Source organism: Propithecus coquereli, unplaced genomic scaffold, assembly GCF_000956105.1.
Source record: "Propithecus coquereli isolate 6110/MARCELLA unplaced genomic scaffold, Pcoq_1.0 Scaffold95, whole genome shotgun sequence".
NCBI classification, from domain to species: Eukaryota; Metazoa; Chordata; class Mammalia; order Primates; family Indriidae; genus Propithecus; species Propithecus coquereli.
Window position 1 is genome coordinate 5877225 of NW_012155840.1, and position 19299 is coordinate 5896523.

Consider the following 19299-nt stretch of genomic DNA (forward strand, 5'->3'; position numbering starts at 1 on the left):
ATGTGTTCCAGCGCTTTCCAGGAGTATATAAGAGGTGCTATATCACCATTGTTTCTTAAAGCTGAATAGTACTCCATGGTATACATATACCACAGTTTATTAATCCACTCATGTATTGATGGACACTTGGGTCGTTTCCACATCTTTGCAATTGTGAATTGTGCTGCCACATGGTGTTTTCTAACCCTTCCTCTTAACACCAAAACTCCTTTTAGTTATTCATTCATTCCTTCCTCTTATGGCATGAGGTGCTTTTATTGGTAACTTCTAGAGAGCTAGCCAAAAGGACCTGCTCCACCCTTCTGCCTTTTTAACCAGATCAAAAGGCAAGCTCAGGCACTGTATGAATATTCTAGAACAAGGAATCTCCAAGTATTGTGATGTTATATCCTTCTCACTTTGGCCATAAGAACCTATAATTTTTTCCCTTACTTTCCCAGGACTCTGTTCAGTTTCTAGCATTCCAAAATGAACCCCTGCAAAAATATCCATCTCTCTGGGTCTAAACGAATGCTGTTTTTTAAATTTTTTCAGTGAGCTTGTGTTCAAATGATAGCCCTATTCAAATAGTTTTCCAGTGTGATAAGCACACATCCCAAGAGAGTTAGAGGCTTTTGTGAGCTTAAAAAAAAAAAAAAGAGCTTTCCAAAGAATGTGATTAATACTACATCCCAGAGCAAGCAATTAGGTACCCTTGTATCTGACGCATAGGACTGAGAGATATTAATCTATAGGCAATGCTCCTCTTTTGTGAAAGGCACTATGTTGCTTCAGCTGTTTTTGTTTTAAAGTAGGGAATTGTATCACTGTTTATTCTAATTAGAAAAGGCCCAAATGCTCCATAGGTCGGAATCCCAGGGTAATATGAGATGTTCTGTGGGTTTTCTCTCTTTCTTCTTTCTCCTCTCCACCTCTCCCAGACCCTCTGAGGAGCATTCCCATATTCTCATCTAAACTCCAAAAACTCATCTAAACTCAAAAATCTATCAATTTTTCTTGTCCCTGTTTCTCCAGTGTTCTTATTTTCCCCTGCATCCTAAATGTTTAATTCACTCATTAAATTCAGTAGCAGAGAAATAGGACTATCTTTAAAATAATCTGAAGACTAAATTCAACAATTTACCCTAGATAAAGGGAACTTAGGATAATGGTAAGACTTAAAAACACTTAACAAAGACTTAGTCCATGTGATGCAGTTGGACTGATACTTCTCTAATTGTTGTAATGTAGTTAGAGTAAGAAGTGATCCTCTCAATTGTCCTTGGAACCTTCTTTAATATTAATATAATGAGTAGGCCAAGCCTTACCCAGCTGTCTAAGTGTTGTATGACACATTCTACCTTCATGAAATTAACTGTTCATGTTAGGTAATTTTTCCTTCTCTTTCAGTTTGAGTATGTTTTCTCAGCCTTGTTCTTTTAAGAACCATTAAGGAATTATTGTCTCACATTTCCCCTTGTAAAAAGGGGGGGAGGGGAGAGTTGTCATTTCCATAAGCACTAGTTTTATTTGAAAGTAATTGCTTTCATAATGTAAGTTGGTATTTCAAAGTTTGGTTCTTGGACCATCTACATTTGAATTGCCTAGTTCTTTGGGCACGGTCCCAGGAATCTGCATTTTAGAAAGCTCCAATTGGTAACTTTACACATTAAAATATATAAGTCACTAATTTGACAGAAAGACCCATGTATATTTCTGAGAGGAAAGACCTACTTAATTCTTGGACTCTTTGTTTTTTGTTTTTGTTTGTTTTCTTAACAAAAGACATTGGTTTCATTTTCTGCAGTATTAATAGCATTTATAATTTTCTTAGAACAAATTGTTTATTTCTGAACCTACATTTAAAAATCCACATAATTGTATCCGTTATACCAGAGAGGTTGGAAATAAAGGAGGGAAAGGGAATACTGGCTTTGGATAAGATAGATGGTAGTGGAATCGCAAGTTGAGACATTGCTGTCCCTCGTTCTGTGGTAACAGAACTGAGAAGGTGGGGATAGCGATGGCCACACAAGGACCATTTGCTGGTATAATGGTGAGATAAGCGATACTGTCTTTGCCACCTCTGCCCTGATGCAGTCAGTCCATCACACAGCCTAAGACCATCAGTGCTACCATACCTTCTGGTCCAAAGCTGCGAGGGACCAGAAAGCATGGCCCTGTCACACTAGTGCCACTTTCCTCTTGTCTCCCACAGATCCGTAATTCGGGGCCCACTGACAGTACAGTCCAGTTCATCTTCTATCAGCCTATCATCCACCGATGGAGGGAGACGGATTTCTTCCCTTGCTCAGCAACCTGTGGAGGAGGTAACGGTGTTCACTTAGTCTAGAAATGGTTGGCTTCTGCAAGGAAGGACTTGGCTGTTGTAGGAGCAGAGCAACTTAGGTATGGAGAAAATTGAGTGATCAGACCCTTTCTTCTGAATGGAGCCGAATCCTGAAGAAGATACCTCAATAGAGATTCCCCATAAACATTTTCTGTCTGTAGGGTCCCTTTAAAGGAAACAGTCTTTACTTCTTTCCTTAATTTTGTGGAGGGCCAGGACTAGAAATATCCTAATTTGGCAATAGTTTGGTCCTGAGGCAGATACTTCCATTCATTTGATTATAAACCACTCTTCTGGCTGAAGTAAGGACATTTATTTGGGAATCAAATGAAGAGTGTTTGTCAGACTTACTAAACTAGAGAAAATAATTTATTACCAAAAAAAAAAAAAATCTCTGCACTGTTGACTTAGGCTCAGTTATTTCTCAGCTCCACCCCATCATCCATGCATTAAAAGGAATGCCATTTGCTTTTTTTTATTCATTAAAATGCATCTCTCCTGAAAAGTCACAGAATAAATTCCTGTCTGTGCTCCGTCACATCTGTAACGTGGACAGTAATTTGTGTCACTGGCAAAGGTTTTCTTTCCCCACATTTGCTGCTCTTCATAATTATAGCGATTACATAATTGTTTTGAATTATTTCCCAATAATTTATTTAGACATTTCTCAGATCATTTAGTTCATTTAAACTTTTCTACTATTGTAATGTAATGGATAACTTAATGCCTAAGTATTTTCCTCCTTTCAAATTATTTCCTTGGAATAAATACTCAGGAATGAGGTTACTAGATCAAGGAATTTCAGAATTTTTGTGGCCTTTGGCATATATTACCAAATTCTTCCCAGAAGGATAACAAGTAGTGTGTGAATAGTTTAGATTCATTGCCAACTGAGCCAGTATTTGTGGATTATCATTTTTTAAAGTTTTTCTAATTTAATGAGTGTAAAAATGTATGTATATTCTTTTGAAAATTAACACATCAAGTAAATTCTGGCTGAAGCTTCAGGGAAGCCGGTTTATTAGCTGACTTTAAATAGCTACTCCACATAGATATCACTAGATTAATTTGACAATAGATAAAAAGATATTTCTTCAAAGTGGAGACAAATGATTGCCCATTAATTTTTGTAAAACAGATTATAGGATGTAATTCATCTTGAGCTATGTTGTCTCCATCTACATAATGTGAACAAACCACTGAAAACGTTGTTCTATAGAGCAGTGTTGGATTTTAGCTTAAAAGTAGTCAGTGAAAATTCCTTTAAGTGCTTTTGCACGGTTGTTAAATAATTATTAATTCAACACTTTAAGCATTTCAATGGAATGTTTCTAGTTGCTCTGTCTGTCCTGAACAGAAAATTGCTTTGTTTAAAATAAATCGTCAATTACTTTGATGTTTCATGGGAATATATTATTTTGATATACCTATTAATGACTAACATAAGAAACAGTTTCAAAGAAAGAAATTTAAAGAAATAATTTTTTTCTGTTTAAAAAATGAAAACCATGCTTTGTGAGAAATAGCAATTTAGTTACATGCACACTATGTAAGTTTCACATAGAGCTGCTGTTATAGTATGATCTCAGTAACCTTGACAATAACTTACTATATAATAAGGCAATTAATGTGAGATTCATATATATCCAACCCCTTTGGACTTCATTTTCCTCACATCTAAGTGAAGAATTAGACCTATCAGTGGTGTTCAGGTGTTTCTAGGTATCAAAACTTTCTTCAAAGGAAATCTTACTAGGAAGCCCAGATAGGAGGAAGACTGCTCTGAGTGAAGGTGTGAAGGATGTTGAGACCAGCCTTCTTCCCACTTCATGGCCCAGATTGAAATTTCCTGAAGAAATAATCTCTAAGTTCCCTTCTATGTTTCTGGTTCCAGACTCAACTGGTTGGCCATTTTGCTAAGTGTAATAGATTGCTACTCTAAATACCTTGTGAAACTTTAGAAAACATGATTATCTGACCATTTTGGTCATTTACTTCATTTGTGTTCTAACCTTTCATTTCATATACTCTATAATAGGTTCAAAGCAACAGGTTTAGGCTGACAAATTTAATTTTAGATTTACAATTTACTTGTTTGCCCACATTTTACTATTAATACATGATAGATTTTTTCTTTATATAGAAATTATTACATGGATAATTATAAAATGATTAGCTCTTCATAAAATTAGCTGCTTTAGAGCACAATGTAATTGAAAAATAAAGGTACATTTACTTATCTAAAATATCACTTTGCTACTTGATTTTTTCAAAAATTAAATGGAACATGTGTTCTCACCCATTGCTTTTATTACTTTCCATGCTTTTCATCTTTACAGTAGAATTTTAAAAGGTCTCTTTTTAGGTCTTTAATGAACAATTAATTTTTGTGGGTGGTCTGAGAACACAGCCTCAAGCCAGGAAATCTGGCTTATAAGCCTCCTTCTGATTTCCTGAAATCTTTTGCAAGTCCCTTAAAAATGTAAATCTTGCTTCCTATTTAGCAATAATAGCACTCAACCACCTGCCAGGGATAACATATTTAGGGGGTTGGTTAGGGTAAGAATGACACAAACAGCATTATTTTTTAAATTCTCAATGTGCATTTATTTTCTACCCGAAGAATCTAAGTCTTGATCACCATCCCACCAGAAACCCACGGGACAATAAAAAAGGCAGGTAGGAAAGAAAACACACGAATAGAATAGAATTAAATATTACTCAGCAAGCCTTTTTTTTTTTTAAAGAGGCTTCTCTAAAGTAAACAGTGGAAATTTATGGATGGAGGCTAAGAAATATTGGCTAGAGACTTAATTTAAAAAGAAATGAGAAAAGATTTTAAATAAAGCAAAAGGTGAACAGTAAGTAGGGAGGTCATTTTTTCTTTTTTTTTAATTCTGCAGGGAAACAGCATTCATGGTGGCTACTGTTGGGATCTCAATTGTCATTTACTCAGCTCAACCCATTCAAATTGAATTCAGGCAAAAGTAATATTTCCAGGCAGCTTGGCAGGACCTGGTCCTGGGCTATCTTCCATTGGCCCCCATCATCCAAGGGGGAGGTTGGCATTTATTTTATTTATTTATTTGGGAGTTTATTCTCCCTGGTGCCCCATGTTCTAAGGAGGCAATGTCATGTCTTTGCATAAGACAGCTGGTAAATAAATACTGATTGATAGTCTTTTTTGGATACAGAATTCTGTGTTATATTTTTAGATTACACTAAAGAAATAAAAAGCATAGTGCTTACCACAGAGTCCTATAATCTAGCTATGCCCTTGTGAAGTTCAAGCCTTATAATATAATTTAATTATTAAAACTTTAGTGGATTACTTGAGAAAAACACAGTATTTGAGGTCTGCAAAAATTAATGAGCCTTCCAATTATGCGTCTTTTTTCCTGGAAATGACTGGGGCATTGGGGAATAATTTCCATTAATGTGAGCTGGCCAAAAAGCATGAAGGAATTATTATATTGGCATGTGCGTTTAAACTTGCCTGGATGGTTTGATACTACAGGTTACCAGCTGACATCAGCTGAGTGTTACGATCTCCGGAGCAACCGCGTGGTTGCCGATCAGTACTGTCACTATTACCCGGAGAACATCAAACCCAAACCCAAGCTTCAGGAGTGCAACTTGGATCCTTGTCCAGCCAGGTCAGTCAAATTTACTAGTTCACTTGTCATAAACATAAATCAAGTTCCAAATACGCTTCTTAAATTAAAATGAAATATTTTAATTAAAAATAAAATGAAATGAAACATAAATAAGCATTGCTGTCCCGTGTCCATTCCTAATCATGTGTGATTAATACCCAGGCTCCTTGCTCTAGCTGCTGTGTGACGCCATCTCAGGTCTACGGGCTTTCCTTTTGAAAAGCAGCCAGTGATGTACTCTTCACAGTCATTTTCTCTTCCGATTTCTTTTCATTCTGTTTCCTTGTTTCTGCCCTTAACAAGCCCAGATCAATGAACCACTCAGTATTCTTAACCAGTGTGATGGCACAACGTTCTCAGATTCTTTCCGCGTTTCCTCTGTCCCTGATCAGGGACATGATCAGAGCAGACCATATTTCGGGGCCACAGCTGATGCATTCTAGCCTGTAGGTGGTCCACACTGATTAATTAGGGTCAAAACCAGCATTAGAATAGTTTTGCTGCCTTTGAACAAACTCAGTCTCTGCTAAAGAGAAAGCAGGACTTATATCCAGTAGTCGGATTTTTAAAAGGTCTTTTTAAATAGGAGCTTAATCAGACACTTTACACTTTCGTACATGATGGCTTGCTTTTTGGAGACCATAATTGGCCCTCACATTATTTGCGGGATTGAGAATCCACCTGACAAATGAAGTATCCTCAGATGATGAGTAGTCATGGAAGTGCAGGTCAGGAACCTTTTCATGGGTGTAACATTTGCTTTTGCAGTTGCAGCACTTCCTGGTGATTCTTTTCAGTAACTTAGGTTACTCATCCTCAATTTATAGAGAGGATGTAAGAAAATTCTTCCCCTACAAAAGTAATTATGAACACCAAAAGGTAAAGAATTCTTTTCCAAACTCCTTGGATTTCTGAGAAACACTTCAGTGTTATTTTTTAAAATCATAATTCGCTAATTATATATACATAAAAAGAAAGCTTTGAATACTTAAAATATTATATGGGCAATGTTGATGTAAATTATTATACTTTGGGATTATAAACAATGCAATTTTAGTTTTTGTTTTCTGTTGTTAACTTTTTAAAGTTTATGTTCTTACACTCTTTCTACCTTATGTTTATGAATTCTAAATTCTACATGTGATGTGAAATTGCTATTATTAATTAACTCATAGAAACCATATTATCTACCTCATAAAAGAGAACTCAGAATAACAGGTTTTCATTAAAGGAATAAAAGAATAGATATTTCATAACCATAAAATTTAGGTCACATTTAATTAGCTTCATATTATATGAGAAAATTTTATATTAAAAATTAGATATGATATAAAAACTGAATAAGGTATTAAATTTTCGCTTGGATTTCTTTATTTTGGAAATATTAAAGGTTTGATGTATTTTTAGCCAAGATAATTACAACCCATGCAATTCAGTTTTATTTAAAATTATTCTACTTATACATTTTTATGCATACCTATAACAGACAGTGTGCAAAAAGCTATAGTTATTCCAATTCAGACAGGTCAACTCAGCCATAGAGATACTTTGAAAGTCTTTTACATATTTCCATCAAAGTTTGTACATGTATTTCTAGGAAAAATGGAGGATTTTCCCACATCTTCATAAAACTTTTCCCCACTAGGAAAAACCTCAAATGAAGTGATGGCCATGGAAGACAGTTATGAAATAAAAGCGTTTGTTAACAATTTGAGGAAAATGTTTATAATCAGAAAAATTTACTCATTCTTTCTGGCCTCTGATTTTTACCTACTTTCTCTGTTGGGGTAACATTTTTGACCTATTTCTTATTATCCAAAGCAAAAGGCCATTCTACACTGAGAGAAGTCTGCTTGTGCAATTTATGCCTTTTCTATGTCCTATGTTATTCTAAAACATCTAAGACAGCACATGAATAAATGTTGGGACAGGTGGCTATTTGAAAAAGAAAGAAAGAAAGAAAAGTGAGAAAAGAAAAAAGAAAAAAGAAGTTAGAGACAAATGTCAGGAAGCTGCTTTTTATTGAAGAAATGATTAGACAAAGCTGTAAAAATTAAGACTTACCGGTAGCAGAAATTTGAAGGAAAGCTGCTTTAGAAAATGTAGTTATACTTCGCTAAGGTTAACAGACTTCAGGAATTGCCATGAAATTCACTGAACTCTTTTGTATACCTGGGATCAAAGCAACCTTTCTGAATTTTAAGAGAAAATGAGATGTGAGAGTCTGCAAAAAAGTAGATAGAAAAGTTTCTACAAAATAGCTGTGTTCTCCTATCAGTCACAGCAGAATCAAACCCTCCAGAAACGATTTTCTAACTACAGATTTAATGGTCTAATAGTAAAATTGAGAGTGAGCAATGACATTAAAATTTTATGTCCAAAACTAGAAACTCCCAAAAAGGAAATCATAGATGTTCTTAGTACAAAGTTACATATTCTTGAATTTAAAAACAAATTTTTATTACATCTAGCCATTGAGATGTTTACCCATTTGTCTTAAATCACACTAGGATTTTTGGCCTATTATGGTATTTAACAGCAAAATGCCATTTAGACAGCCAAGTTTATTCCCTTTCAGGATTGGTAAGTATACTGACAACAAAAATGGCCCCAAGTAATTAAGTCTGTAACCTTAGGTTTATTACTTTACCCTTCAGGGCCTCAGTTTTCTCACCCACAAAGAGGGGGTGAGAGGATTGTTTGTTGCATTAAATTAGTGGTTTTTAAACTGTGCCCACAGAACTTGTTCCAGAGTTGCTTTATTAAATTTTGTTTTATGCAGTTTAAGGTGTTTTTAAATAACTTACAAAAAATATTCAAAACATGTTAAACAATGACTTTTAACTGAGTCAAACTGATTTGAAGTAAGTTAAATCATAAAAACTGTTGTAACAATGGTAAAAATGCAGTACTACCAAAGTAAATATTTTTTGCCCTCATCATTAAATTCTTCAATTATATCTGTTTAATTGAAAAAAATACCTATCCTAAGATCGCAAGGGGAGCTGTAAAAATGGTTTCCGTTGGCAACTACTTCTCTGCGATAGTAAGAATTTTCTCATCACTACACATCTAAAACCAAACGAAGCAGAAATAAACTGGGTGTGACCACTGGTAGCCATATTCCCTCATGTCCACTTTTTGTGTTTACCAAAATAGCTTCCCTGTTCTCATTATATTGCTTTATAATAAGTAAAAGTTATACATTTGAACTAAGCAACTAAAATTATAAATATCAGTGTCAGGTGTATATATTTTGGTCTTCCACACAATATAAAGCCTTTCAGTGACCAGACTGTTTCTACATCACTGCTTGTAATTGTGTCTGTGGCCCCTTCCAACTTCAATTATCAAGATTATAAATATCAGTCATTATTTTAGTTTTAGGAAGTTTACAACAGCTTCCTAATTACATGAACAACTTCTAGCAGTTGTCTTACATCAACAGAGACATGAAATAGGCACAGGAAACCGGCGGCATGGAGGGGTCTCAGGAATATGTCACTCCTTCCTATTTGTCCATTTTTTTTGATTCTCGTTCTCTCTTCCTTTTGTTTCTACCATTTTCTTTCTTTGCTTTCCATCTCTTTTTTTTGTTCCTCCTCCTTTTTTTCCTCTCATTGTTTTCCTTTTTCACACTCATCAGTGACATCCACTGTCTTCCGTAGAGGCAGATCACTAGATTCTTGAGGTTAAAGAGATTGCTGACATCTAGCCTATTCTTTTCAAAATTTTTATGTTTTTATGGCTTTTTTCTGATTCTAAATGCCAACTTAGAAATGTGGATAAATTAAAAGGCTATAATGGAAATAATAAAATTCACTAATAATCACTAATACCCACCAATAACCACTGTTAATGCTTTTGCTGTATTTCTTTCCTGTCTTGTCTATAGTTCATAACATAGTTGAAATCATACCCTACACAGTAGACGCTTGGAATTAAATGATTTAGCATTCTTGGTTTCCATTCTTCTAAAAGCAAGCCTGGATCTCCATGGCACACAGTAATTTGACATTTTGCTGAGGCAGGAATTTAAGTCACTTGTACTATGAGACCAACAGTTGAGCCTAGCTGGCTGCCCAGCAATTTCTTCCCAAGAGGGTTTGTTGTTCTCTGCTCATGTCATTTCTGCAGTCATTTTTCTGAAGTGATAAAATACTTTGTTTCCTAGCCAAAAGTCGTCTCAAAAAGGGAGCCAAAACTCAATGCTTGTAAGGGAAGTGAAGAGAAAGTAAAGTATAAAGATTTAATGACTTTTAGCTAAAATTAATAATGTTTTTCATTGGCAGCGCACAGCTATGACATCACTAAGCCCATCGTGTGCTCTATACATAGCATATTATACATTCTGGTGGTAGTTCCAACTTGGGCATTCCCAGAAGTCCAAAGACATGCCTCTCCTGTGTGGCAGGGAGCCACTGCGTGTTTAACTTGTTTGCTGCTTCATACATTTAACGCTATATTCTGGGCCCTTTCCCATGTGACAAGGACATTTGGGATCAAATGTAAAAGTTTCTCATGTGCCAACCATGCTATGGTCATAGCTTCTGTCTTACACCAGGGGAGATTTTTTTTTGGAATTTGTGCAATGGTTTATGCCATTTTTATCTCTTGGGTGGAGGGTCAAACCCATCATGCAACCAGAAAGCCTCAAACTGCACACTTACAGTTCAGCAACAACTAAAAAGGCATAATTTTAATTCAGCTAATAAGCACCTTGTATTTTTAGAACAGCTTTAGATGTAAAATATGCAACATTTGCCTTACCTGTCTAGCCTGTGAAACGGTAAGACTGTTAAGGCTGTCTGGGGGAAATTGTGCAAAACACTGTTCGTGAGATAACCAGAGAACCGCCTTTTCACTTTTTTTTTGGCATGAACCTCTAGTTTTCTCTCCAAGGCAGTAATGAGGGGGCTTAAATTGGCAAGGGGTGGACAAGTGAAAAAAGGTCTCACTCATCACACTATCATGGCCACAATCATTATCAAACAAATCTCTTTCTAGCCGAAACTGCATCCAGATTCCCCCTTCCCTCGAGGAATTCAGAGCAACAGTCCTAAACAAATGCCCAAACTTGTATGCCCCAAGCAGCAGTTCTTAGTGAGTTCAAGTGGACTTTTTTTTTTTTTGGTCCAGCTCCATTTAGTTTGACAGTAACTTGCATAAATTATCCCTGGCAAGGGACCAAATTGTGAAAAAAGAAGTCTCAGAATTGAATCCTAATACAACTGTAAAGAAATCCTCTGCATGGGGAGAGGCGTGTAAACAAGCTGGATTCTCATGCTAACGTGGTGACCAGGGAGTCAATGGCAATCTAGCCTGACGGTCAGGAGTGGGAGCTGTGGTGTGAAACGGCCTGGCTTGAGATCCTGGCTCTGCCACTTACTAGTTCAGTGGCCTTTGGCAAATTACTTACGCTCACTAAGCCTCAGTTTTTTTCATCCTGTGAATTGAGGATAATAACGGTACTTACCTCATAAAGTTGTCATGAGGAATAAATGGCGTAAGGCATTTAAAGAGCTTAGCAGAGTGCCTGACTCATGATAAGCACTCAATAAATGTTGGTTGCTGCAGCTAGGATGACTAAGATCATGGTTATGATGATGTTGATGTTACCTCGGACAAACTCCTAAACTCTCCAGAAATCAGCTTTCTCGTCCATTTGAAAGGAAAAGTTGGAACTCTAGAATTCTATATGGGACTAGAAAGGTAGTTCTCTATTTGTTGTTTTAACAACAGGAGACGTAATTCCTAGAAAAATATCATCTTGAAAGTAAATCACATTTATCACATTTTTAAAATATAATGATCGTGAGAAATTAAGATAATTAGCAACTCCTGAAACCTTAGTTCACAAGCATCTGAGAACCTCCGCTTAACCAGCTGTGAGGCATTGCCATTTAATTCACTTGGGATTTATGCCAGGTATGTCTCAAATAAACTAGAAAATGGTTGACTTATTTAGCAATTAAGGTTATAATGAAATGTTTTCTTAATCATGGAGGTCTTTTAGTTTTATTACAGAGGATAAACGATTTATGAAAGTAACAACTTGCTTCCTTTTGATCAATCTAATTTAAAGATACTGTTTTGGGCAGCTAATGAGTAAGCAATAAGAAAAAAACACCATAAAAATCTCATTTCCACTTTCGTGTATTATTTATAATGAGATAAATGAAGCAGGGTTCTGGTGCTTTTTAGATTCCATGATCACACCCTTCCCGAGTTTACAGATACATCACCAGGCAATCAGATAATCAGCTGTAACTCAGCTACTAGAGCAATTCAATTCTCCTACCAAGCTAGCTCTTCACTAACAGTAATATCACTTCTGATCTTACATTTTAAAGTTTTTTAAAGTGTAATTATTTGTGTAATTCTCTTAATTAGCCTGAGTTATTAGAATAGGTACTGTCATCATCCTCGTTTTTAACCTTACTCTATCAGTTTGTAACCGTGTGACTTTATTAAGTAACTTCTTAACTTCTCCATGCCTGAGTTTTGCCATCTGTAAAATGAATATAATATTTCCATCAGAGGATAACTGTGAGGATTAGATGAGACAACACACATAAAGCTCTTAGCAAGATGCCAAGCACTCAACAAACATCAGCTGTCATTATAAAATTGAGACCAGAACCAGCAAAATGACTTGCCCCATGTCACTTCTATTTGAAATTTATAAGGTGCTTTCACATCACATTATCTTACTTCAGTTTTACAATCCCTAGGAGGTTGGCAACCCAGAGATTATCGTCTATATTTTACAGATGAAAAAAAATGAAACTCAGAGTGGTCAAATGACTGCCCCAAGTTAGAGTCACTTGACCAAAGCAAGCTGGGATGTGGATCTAAGTACTCCCAGTCCCAGAGCATCTCCTACCCAGGTAACCTGATCCCTGGTGCAACATCCATCCCATCATATCCCATAGTCACCCTGTTTTGTATAATGCCTTTAGTAACCTGTGAGATCTTTAGAAACCCAGCATAGACCCCCACAGACAGCATAGAACTGCCAACCATATCAATGCAGGGTCTGAGTATTTGAATTGACCACATACCCAAGTTAGGCAAGCAAGACTCTTTCATATAAGCATAAACACTGATGTTTGCTCAGATCAAATCATGACCAAATCACTTAGTACAGAAACAGGCAAACAAAGCCCATGGAAATATTAGTCCCACTTATTTAAAAGCAATTCAGAAATTGCATTCACTAATATCAATAATGTTTAACCCCAGAACTGTAGATGAGAGGATGTGAGGAAGTTTTTGATGATTTGACCCAAAATATTAAAACTCTCCAATAGTTAGTTGATAGCAAGAAAGGAATTTGTGTCTAAAAAACTGTTTTTAGCTGTGGACAAGGAAGCAGGCTCCTTTCGGTCTGGTTCTAGTATAGCCTAGGTCAATGAATGTTGCTTACCAGTTACCATGGTTTTAAAAAATTGGGATCTATTTACAGACTATTTTATCATTTGCTAGATCCCAACTTGCCTCTGTAAATGTTAGGGAACCCCATGTGTGTTAGGAAGTTACCAAGTCTTAGAGGAGGAGAGATTTTGGTATAATCATCTCTCTTCAGTGGTTTCCAGCTGTGGCCCACTGAGCTCTGAGTCCTGCCCTTGGCAGCCTCTAGGAAGGGGCAGGTAAGATAGAGTACGATGTCCTGGGTTTCCAGACACCCACTCTTACTTCATCTTAAAACTTCTGGTCTCATCCAACACTTAGATTTTACAGAAGACCAAAGCAGAAGTCCAGATGTAGGTACTCAAGGATATATAGGAAGAAAGTAGCAGAGAGGAGCAAAGACGATGGAGCACCATCCTCTGTACCAGAACTCCTCGTACCACATACAATTTCATTCTCCCTCTTATTTTTATTTTAATTTAGTACCTAGCCTTATCCTGTGCAAGATTCTGTGCTTGGTGCCGTGACAAAGGCAAAGATAAATCAACCAGAGTCTTGGCCCCAGCTCTATCAAGGGCAATTTGAGCTATACAGTTGCGAAGCAGCATGATATCCGACAGACACGTGACATAGAGAAGAGAAGATTTTTTAAAGCTTTCATAATTAACTATGAAACTATAACTATAACTATAACTTTTCACTGGGAAATGCCCAGTAAAAAGATACAAAACTAAGCCAAGCAGGCTAGCATCACAGTTGTCATTAGCCTGTCCTTTCTCTGCCTCACATCAACCAGTCACCCCTGCTTGCCTGGAAAGCCTTCTTAACCTACCAAAGCGCTCTCCTCAACAGACCACCCTCTCTCCAAGATGGCAGGGCTAGCAAAAGGCAAGGAGTGGGATTAAACATTGGCCCAGCACGTGGCAATTTGGGAGTTTCTTTCCCTCCTCCTGTAACTGTTTTGTAACCTTGTTTTTGCTTTTTTGTTTGTTTGCCTTAATTCTGGATGGTAGTTGTATTTCTTGCCTTTGCATCCATATGTCAATGACATGACTTCACTCATCGTCTTATGTGCCTTATGAATCGCCTATGTGCAGGGATGCAATGACGAACCAATGTGGATGCTGCCCCATGGTGTCAAACTAAAGAAAAACTTGTGCAATAGTTAGAAGTTAGTATAATTATCCCTCAGTATCCATGGCGGATTGGTTCCAGGACCCCCCCATGGATACCAAAATACAAAGATGCTCAAGTCTCTTATGTAAAATGGTGTAGTACTTCCATATAACCTATGCACATCCTCATATATACTTTATATCATCTCTAGGTTACTTATAACACTTTATACAATGTAAATGCTATATAAAAGTTGTTATAGTGTTTAGGGAATAATCAGAAGAAAAAGTCTGTACATATTGAGTATAAAACAACTATCTATTTTTCTTTCTTCAAATATTTTTGAGTCACAGTTGGTTGAATCCACAGATGCAGAACCCACAGATATGGAGAGCTGACTATGTATAGTTAAAAGCAATGAGAGGAGTTAGTGTTACTGATGCTTGGAAAAGAGAGAATTTCTGGGTAAATGTTAAGAGAGAAAATAAGGCAAGACTTTAGAAGAGGTAGAATTTGTCTAAGAAATTTCACTGGGAATTATGGAGCCACTTAAATCTTTTGAGTTGGGAAGTGAAATATCAGTTGCTGTGACAGCTCTGAGTACACTGGATTGGAGAAATCAACACCTGTAGGCAGAAAGTCTGTTATGAGACCGGTGCAGAAGTGCCCAAACTTGTGTCGGGAGGAGATGTATTTGGCAAACGTTGCTGTTGTTGACATGACAACCGGAAGAACTGAGTGGCAAAGATATCCCAAATTATGTAGGGTAGATTGGAGAACAGTAGTGACCTAAAAGTAATAGTGATCGCAGAAGAAGAAGCAGTTTTCAGAGGCAGATAATGAATTGTCTGGGACACACGGAGCTGGAAAATCCCAGAGCACATCCAGGTATGAGGAAGTCAGAAGTGAAGATCACAGCTCTGGAGGAGGCAAGAGGTCATGAGAGATTCACTGAGAGAGACCGTTGAAACCATGAAAGGATCTCCTTATGGTTCATTTTCATCATAAAAAGAACCTCTGTAAATTAGGTTCTCATGGAGTTAATTACACTGGGATTTTTCTCATAGAGATTTATCACAATATGTAAATTCCACAACTGAGTAGTGTGAGCCTGATTTTGGCTTGTTTTTTTATAATTGGGGATATTGTTCTAAAGTAGTATCTTAGATCATTTTTGCACAAAATCTCAATAATGTTGAAGTGACACATGGAATTTGAGGTGATGGCCTCATTTCATGCATTTATATCATAGTTACCAATGTTTCTGTCTTATGCTTTCTCAGATTTGAATTTTGTCACACTTGAATATTCTAATTGCTGTGATTGTAAAAGGTAATACATTATAGAAAGCTTGGAAAACAGAAAAACAGAAAAAAGAAAGCAAAAATTACCCATAATTCAAAACCAGTAACTAACCACTGTTGTTAAATGTTTTCTATATGTGTGTATACATGTATGTGCATGCATACACATGTGTGTATACACATGTCACATATGGACACATATACATACTTTATGAAAATGATTGCACAGATGATATATATACATATCATCAATGTATTTTCTTAGTATTATAGAGCATATTGTACATTCTATTTTGTATTTGATTTTTTTCAGTTGACATATATGAGCATTTTTCCACGTCATTAAAAATGGTTGAAAAAGATTTATATTAATGTGCTGCATAATATTTCATTATATGAACCTATCGTAACAAAGCATTCTCCTGAATTGTCATTGGACAGTTCAGTGAGGTGTGTATTTTGAGAAAACGAGGTAGGCTGTCTTTCCTACTGATGCCACATTACGCTAGAATGGTCACTTTCTCATGCTCACCTTCTCTTGTCAGCACCACGACCCCTGACGAAGAGCATGAGTGGTCAGGATAGTCAAGGCAATGGAGAATGAGTAGCTTTGCCCCCAAACCAACTGTTTCTTATACCTTCCCTGCATGATCATTTTTAAAAATCATTTTTGCCGCCTTCACCACTCCCCCCATCCTCAGGCACATATCTGCGTTCATGCATACATACATACACTCCCAAATTGAGACCTAAACATGGGAAGAACGACTTAAGTTACATCTTTTTTCATCATTCTTTATGATGTACATGTAAAAACAAAGTGTCTTAAAGGTAAACAATCAGAAGTTAAGTTTAAGCAAGATTGCCTTCCCCTCTGCGACAGCGTAGTGAGAGCCAGGGCCATGGCATGAACCCGAGAGGGAGAGCCGAGCCCATGCTCACGAATATGCATCAGCAGGGCTGGACAGAGCACCATTGTTTTGATATCTTTCTGTTTTCACAGGTGCCACGGAGTCATTTTATGAGGCTTCACCATGACCCATGCCACAGAAAGACAAATATAGCTATAGTTTTGCTGAATCCAGGTTTAAAGCTCCTTGTTCAAACAAAAACATAATTTCTAAATCAGTCCAAAGCAAAGCACAACATCTTGAATTCTATACACTCCCCCTTTTATTCCTTTTCTTCACATCTACTTGTCTCCTTCAGTGTTAGTCTCCATTTTAAATATCATCAGCTGATAAATCAATTGACAGAGATCTGCAACAGTTCATTTTAATATTGAAAATGACAAATTACAGCCATAAATTTTTTCAGGAGAGAAGGCAATGGTATGCATTTCTGCACTCCAAGATTGATGTAGGCATGTAGAAAGATACTAGTGTCAGGTAAAAAATAACTTCAAAGTCCATTTGATTTATTCCTTAATTGACTGCTATTAGATAACAGTGTATGTCCAAAGCTATTATTAAATAGAAGGACTTTGGAAGATTGCCATTCTTTAAAATGTAGTCCTCTTAGAAAGAAAATTCCCTTAATTATTAGATGTACGAATTATTGGAAGGAGAGCATATGATTCTAATAAAAGGCAGGATTCAGCTTTTGTCTAATTTTTTTGTCTGTCAGAAGAAGGTAGAGAAGAATAGGAGTTTTAACTCAAAAAACAGGGAGAAAAGTTAAGTAATATTCATTTCATTCATGTGTTAAAGAACTATGGGATTTTGAGCATGCCCAAAAGGCAACATCCAGTTTCTTGAATGTTGTTACTTAAGGGTAACACACATACACACACACACAGACACACACCATGAAAAGTTCATCACACAAATGAGTGCAAAAATTCAGCCATACAAATAAATACAGAAAGGTTAGTCACGTAAAATAAATAAATTGGTACTCCAGTGATTTCGCTTCCTGGGGATAGATATCTATCTTCATTGCTTTGTTTCCCACTTTCTTTCAAACAAATTTAGCTTCTCTCTTATATCCCCTTAGCTTTCAGTAATTTCTTTGGAAAATACACAGGCCCTTCATCCTCTTTCCTTCTTACCTTTCCTGGTCTCCAGTCAGTGCCGTTTTTAATCCTCTGATCCACAATACATCAGACTCACTCTTTGTACACGAACACCTAGGTTTACTAGCTGTGTTTTTAAAAATACCATACCATCCTATATCAGAGAATGGGGTCAAAGCAAAAGTCTTAGTTTATTTATTTAAATAGAAAATGTAAACATTTATATTGAACATGTAGAAACTACACAGATATGTAAATATTTACCCATCCATCCAACCCAGGGATACAGGTAGAATACATGGGTTCCTTCAGTATTCAAAAGAGGGGCTTTCTATCATTCGTCAGTTGTAAAATAAGCATCTTCTGCTTATGCCCTACCATGCTTTGCATCTGTGCATTTAGTCTCTCCATCTCCCACTCTTGATGGAGGCTCTGTTGCACTAACCCTTTTATCCAAAACCCATGAATCATAACTCCTCCGCAAGCCAGGGGACCAGAACTCAGCAAAGACCCAGTCTTACCTGTTGGGGGCTTTGAGTGAAATCAGTGAAGCAGGTTACAGTGGGTTAGTAGAGTCCTAACAGCCTCCAGGAACTTCCACACAGCCCATAATGTCATGTTTTGTGGATCCTTTAGCCTCTACCCTGTCTCTAAACCTCACAGGTTTCCCAGGGCACTAGCTATACTAACCACAGCCATGATAATCACAACCACCACCATAATAGTAGTCAACACTATACAGTATTTTATAGACTGCAAAAAATCCTTCATATTTATTATCTCACTTTAACTGCCTATCTTTATTTTGGTAGGGAATTTGCTTTTGCTAATAGTTGCCCATTATGTTTAGTAGTTCCCCCCTCTTCTTATAAAATACCTAAGGACCGTTTCCCAGGTATTAGATCTGCCAAGAAAAGAAACCTATTTGCTAATGCAGTTACATAGTATCGTCAGTTCTGAGGTGCATAGACAGCTCTCTCTTTCATCAGAAGTAAGACAGTAACTGCAATTGCTTGGTAAGCATCTGGAAGTAACATTAATAATGATGATAATAATAATGACCTCATAGGATGTATAATTTGGGGATTAAAGAACATTTACAAGCTTATCGTGTCATAGTTAATGATGAGGTGCCAAGTTTTCTTGCCACCACCCTTTCCAGTGGTATTTCCTGCTTGGATCAGAGAACTAATTATAGTAAATGGTGCCCTTTCAAAGAACTTGCCCCATCCTAAAGCATATGTTAGCATTGAGATATTGAACTGTTTTAGTGTTGTTTTTCGGAGATGATTTATTATTGTTATTTTGCATTTGTATAAAAAATTGTATAATGTAATCATTTAGTGTTTATTTTATTGTGTGTACCTTCTACTCAGAGGGTTGGCATTATTGTTCCTAACAGTGACGGATACAAGCAGATCATGCCTTATGACCTCTACCATCCCCTTCCTCGGTACGTAAATCAAT

At 36.6% G+C, this 19299-nt stretch overlaps 1 protein-coding gene across 2 annotated transcripts in view; it reads left to right on the forward strand.

Annotated features, from left to right (window-relative positions):
• LOC105826996 (ADAMTS-like protein 1) overlaps positions 1–19299 on the forward strand; it is a 198865-nt gene that overhangs the window by 170760 nt on the left and 8806 nt on the right. The window contains exons 8-10 of one of the 2 annotated variants that reach the window (XM_012665018.1): positions 2198–2309; positions 5847–5985; positions 19235–19285. In XM_012665018.1, the coding sequence (XP_012520472.1) occupies positions 2198–2309; positions 5847–5985; positions 19235–19285 (302 nt within the window). The remainder of the gene's footprint in view (positions 1–2197; positions 2310–5846; positions 5986–19234; positions 19286–19299) is intronic. The other variant, XM_012665019.1, reaches the window with a different exon arrangement.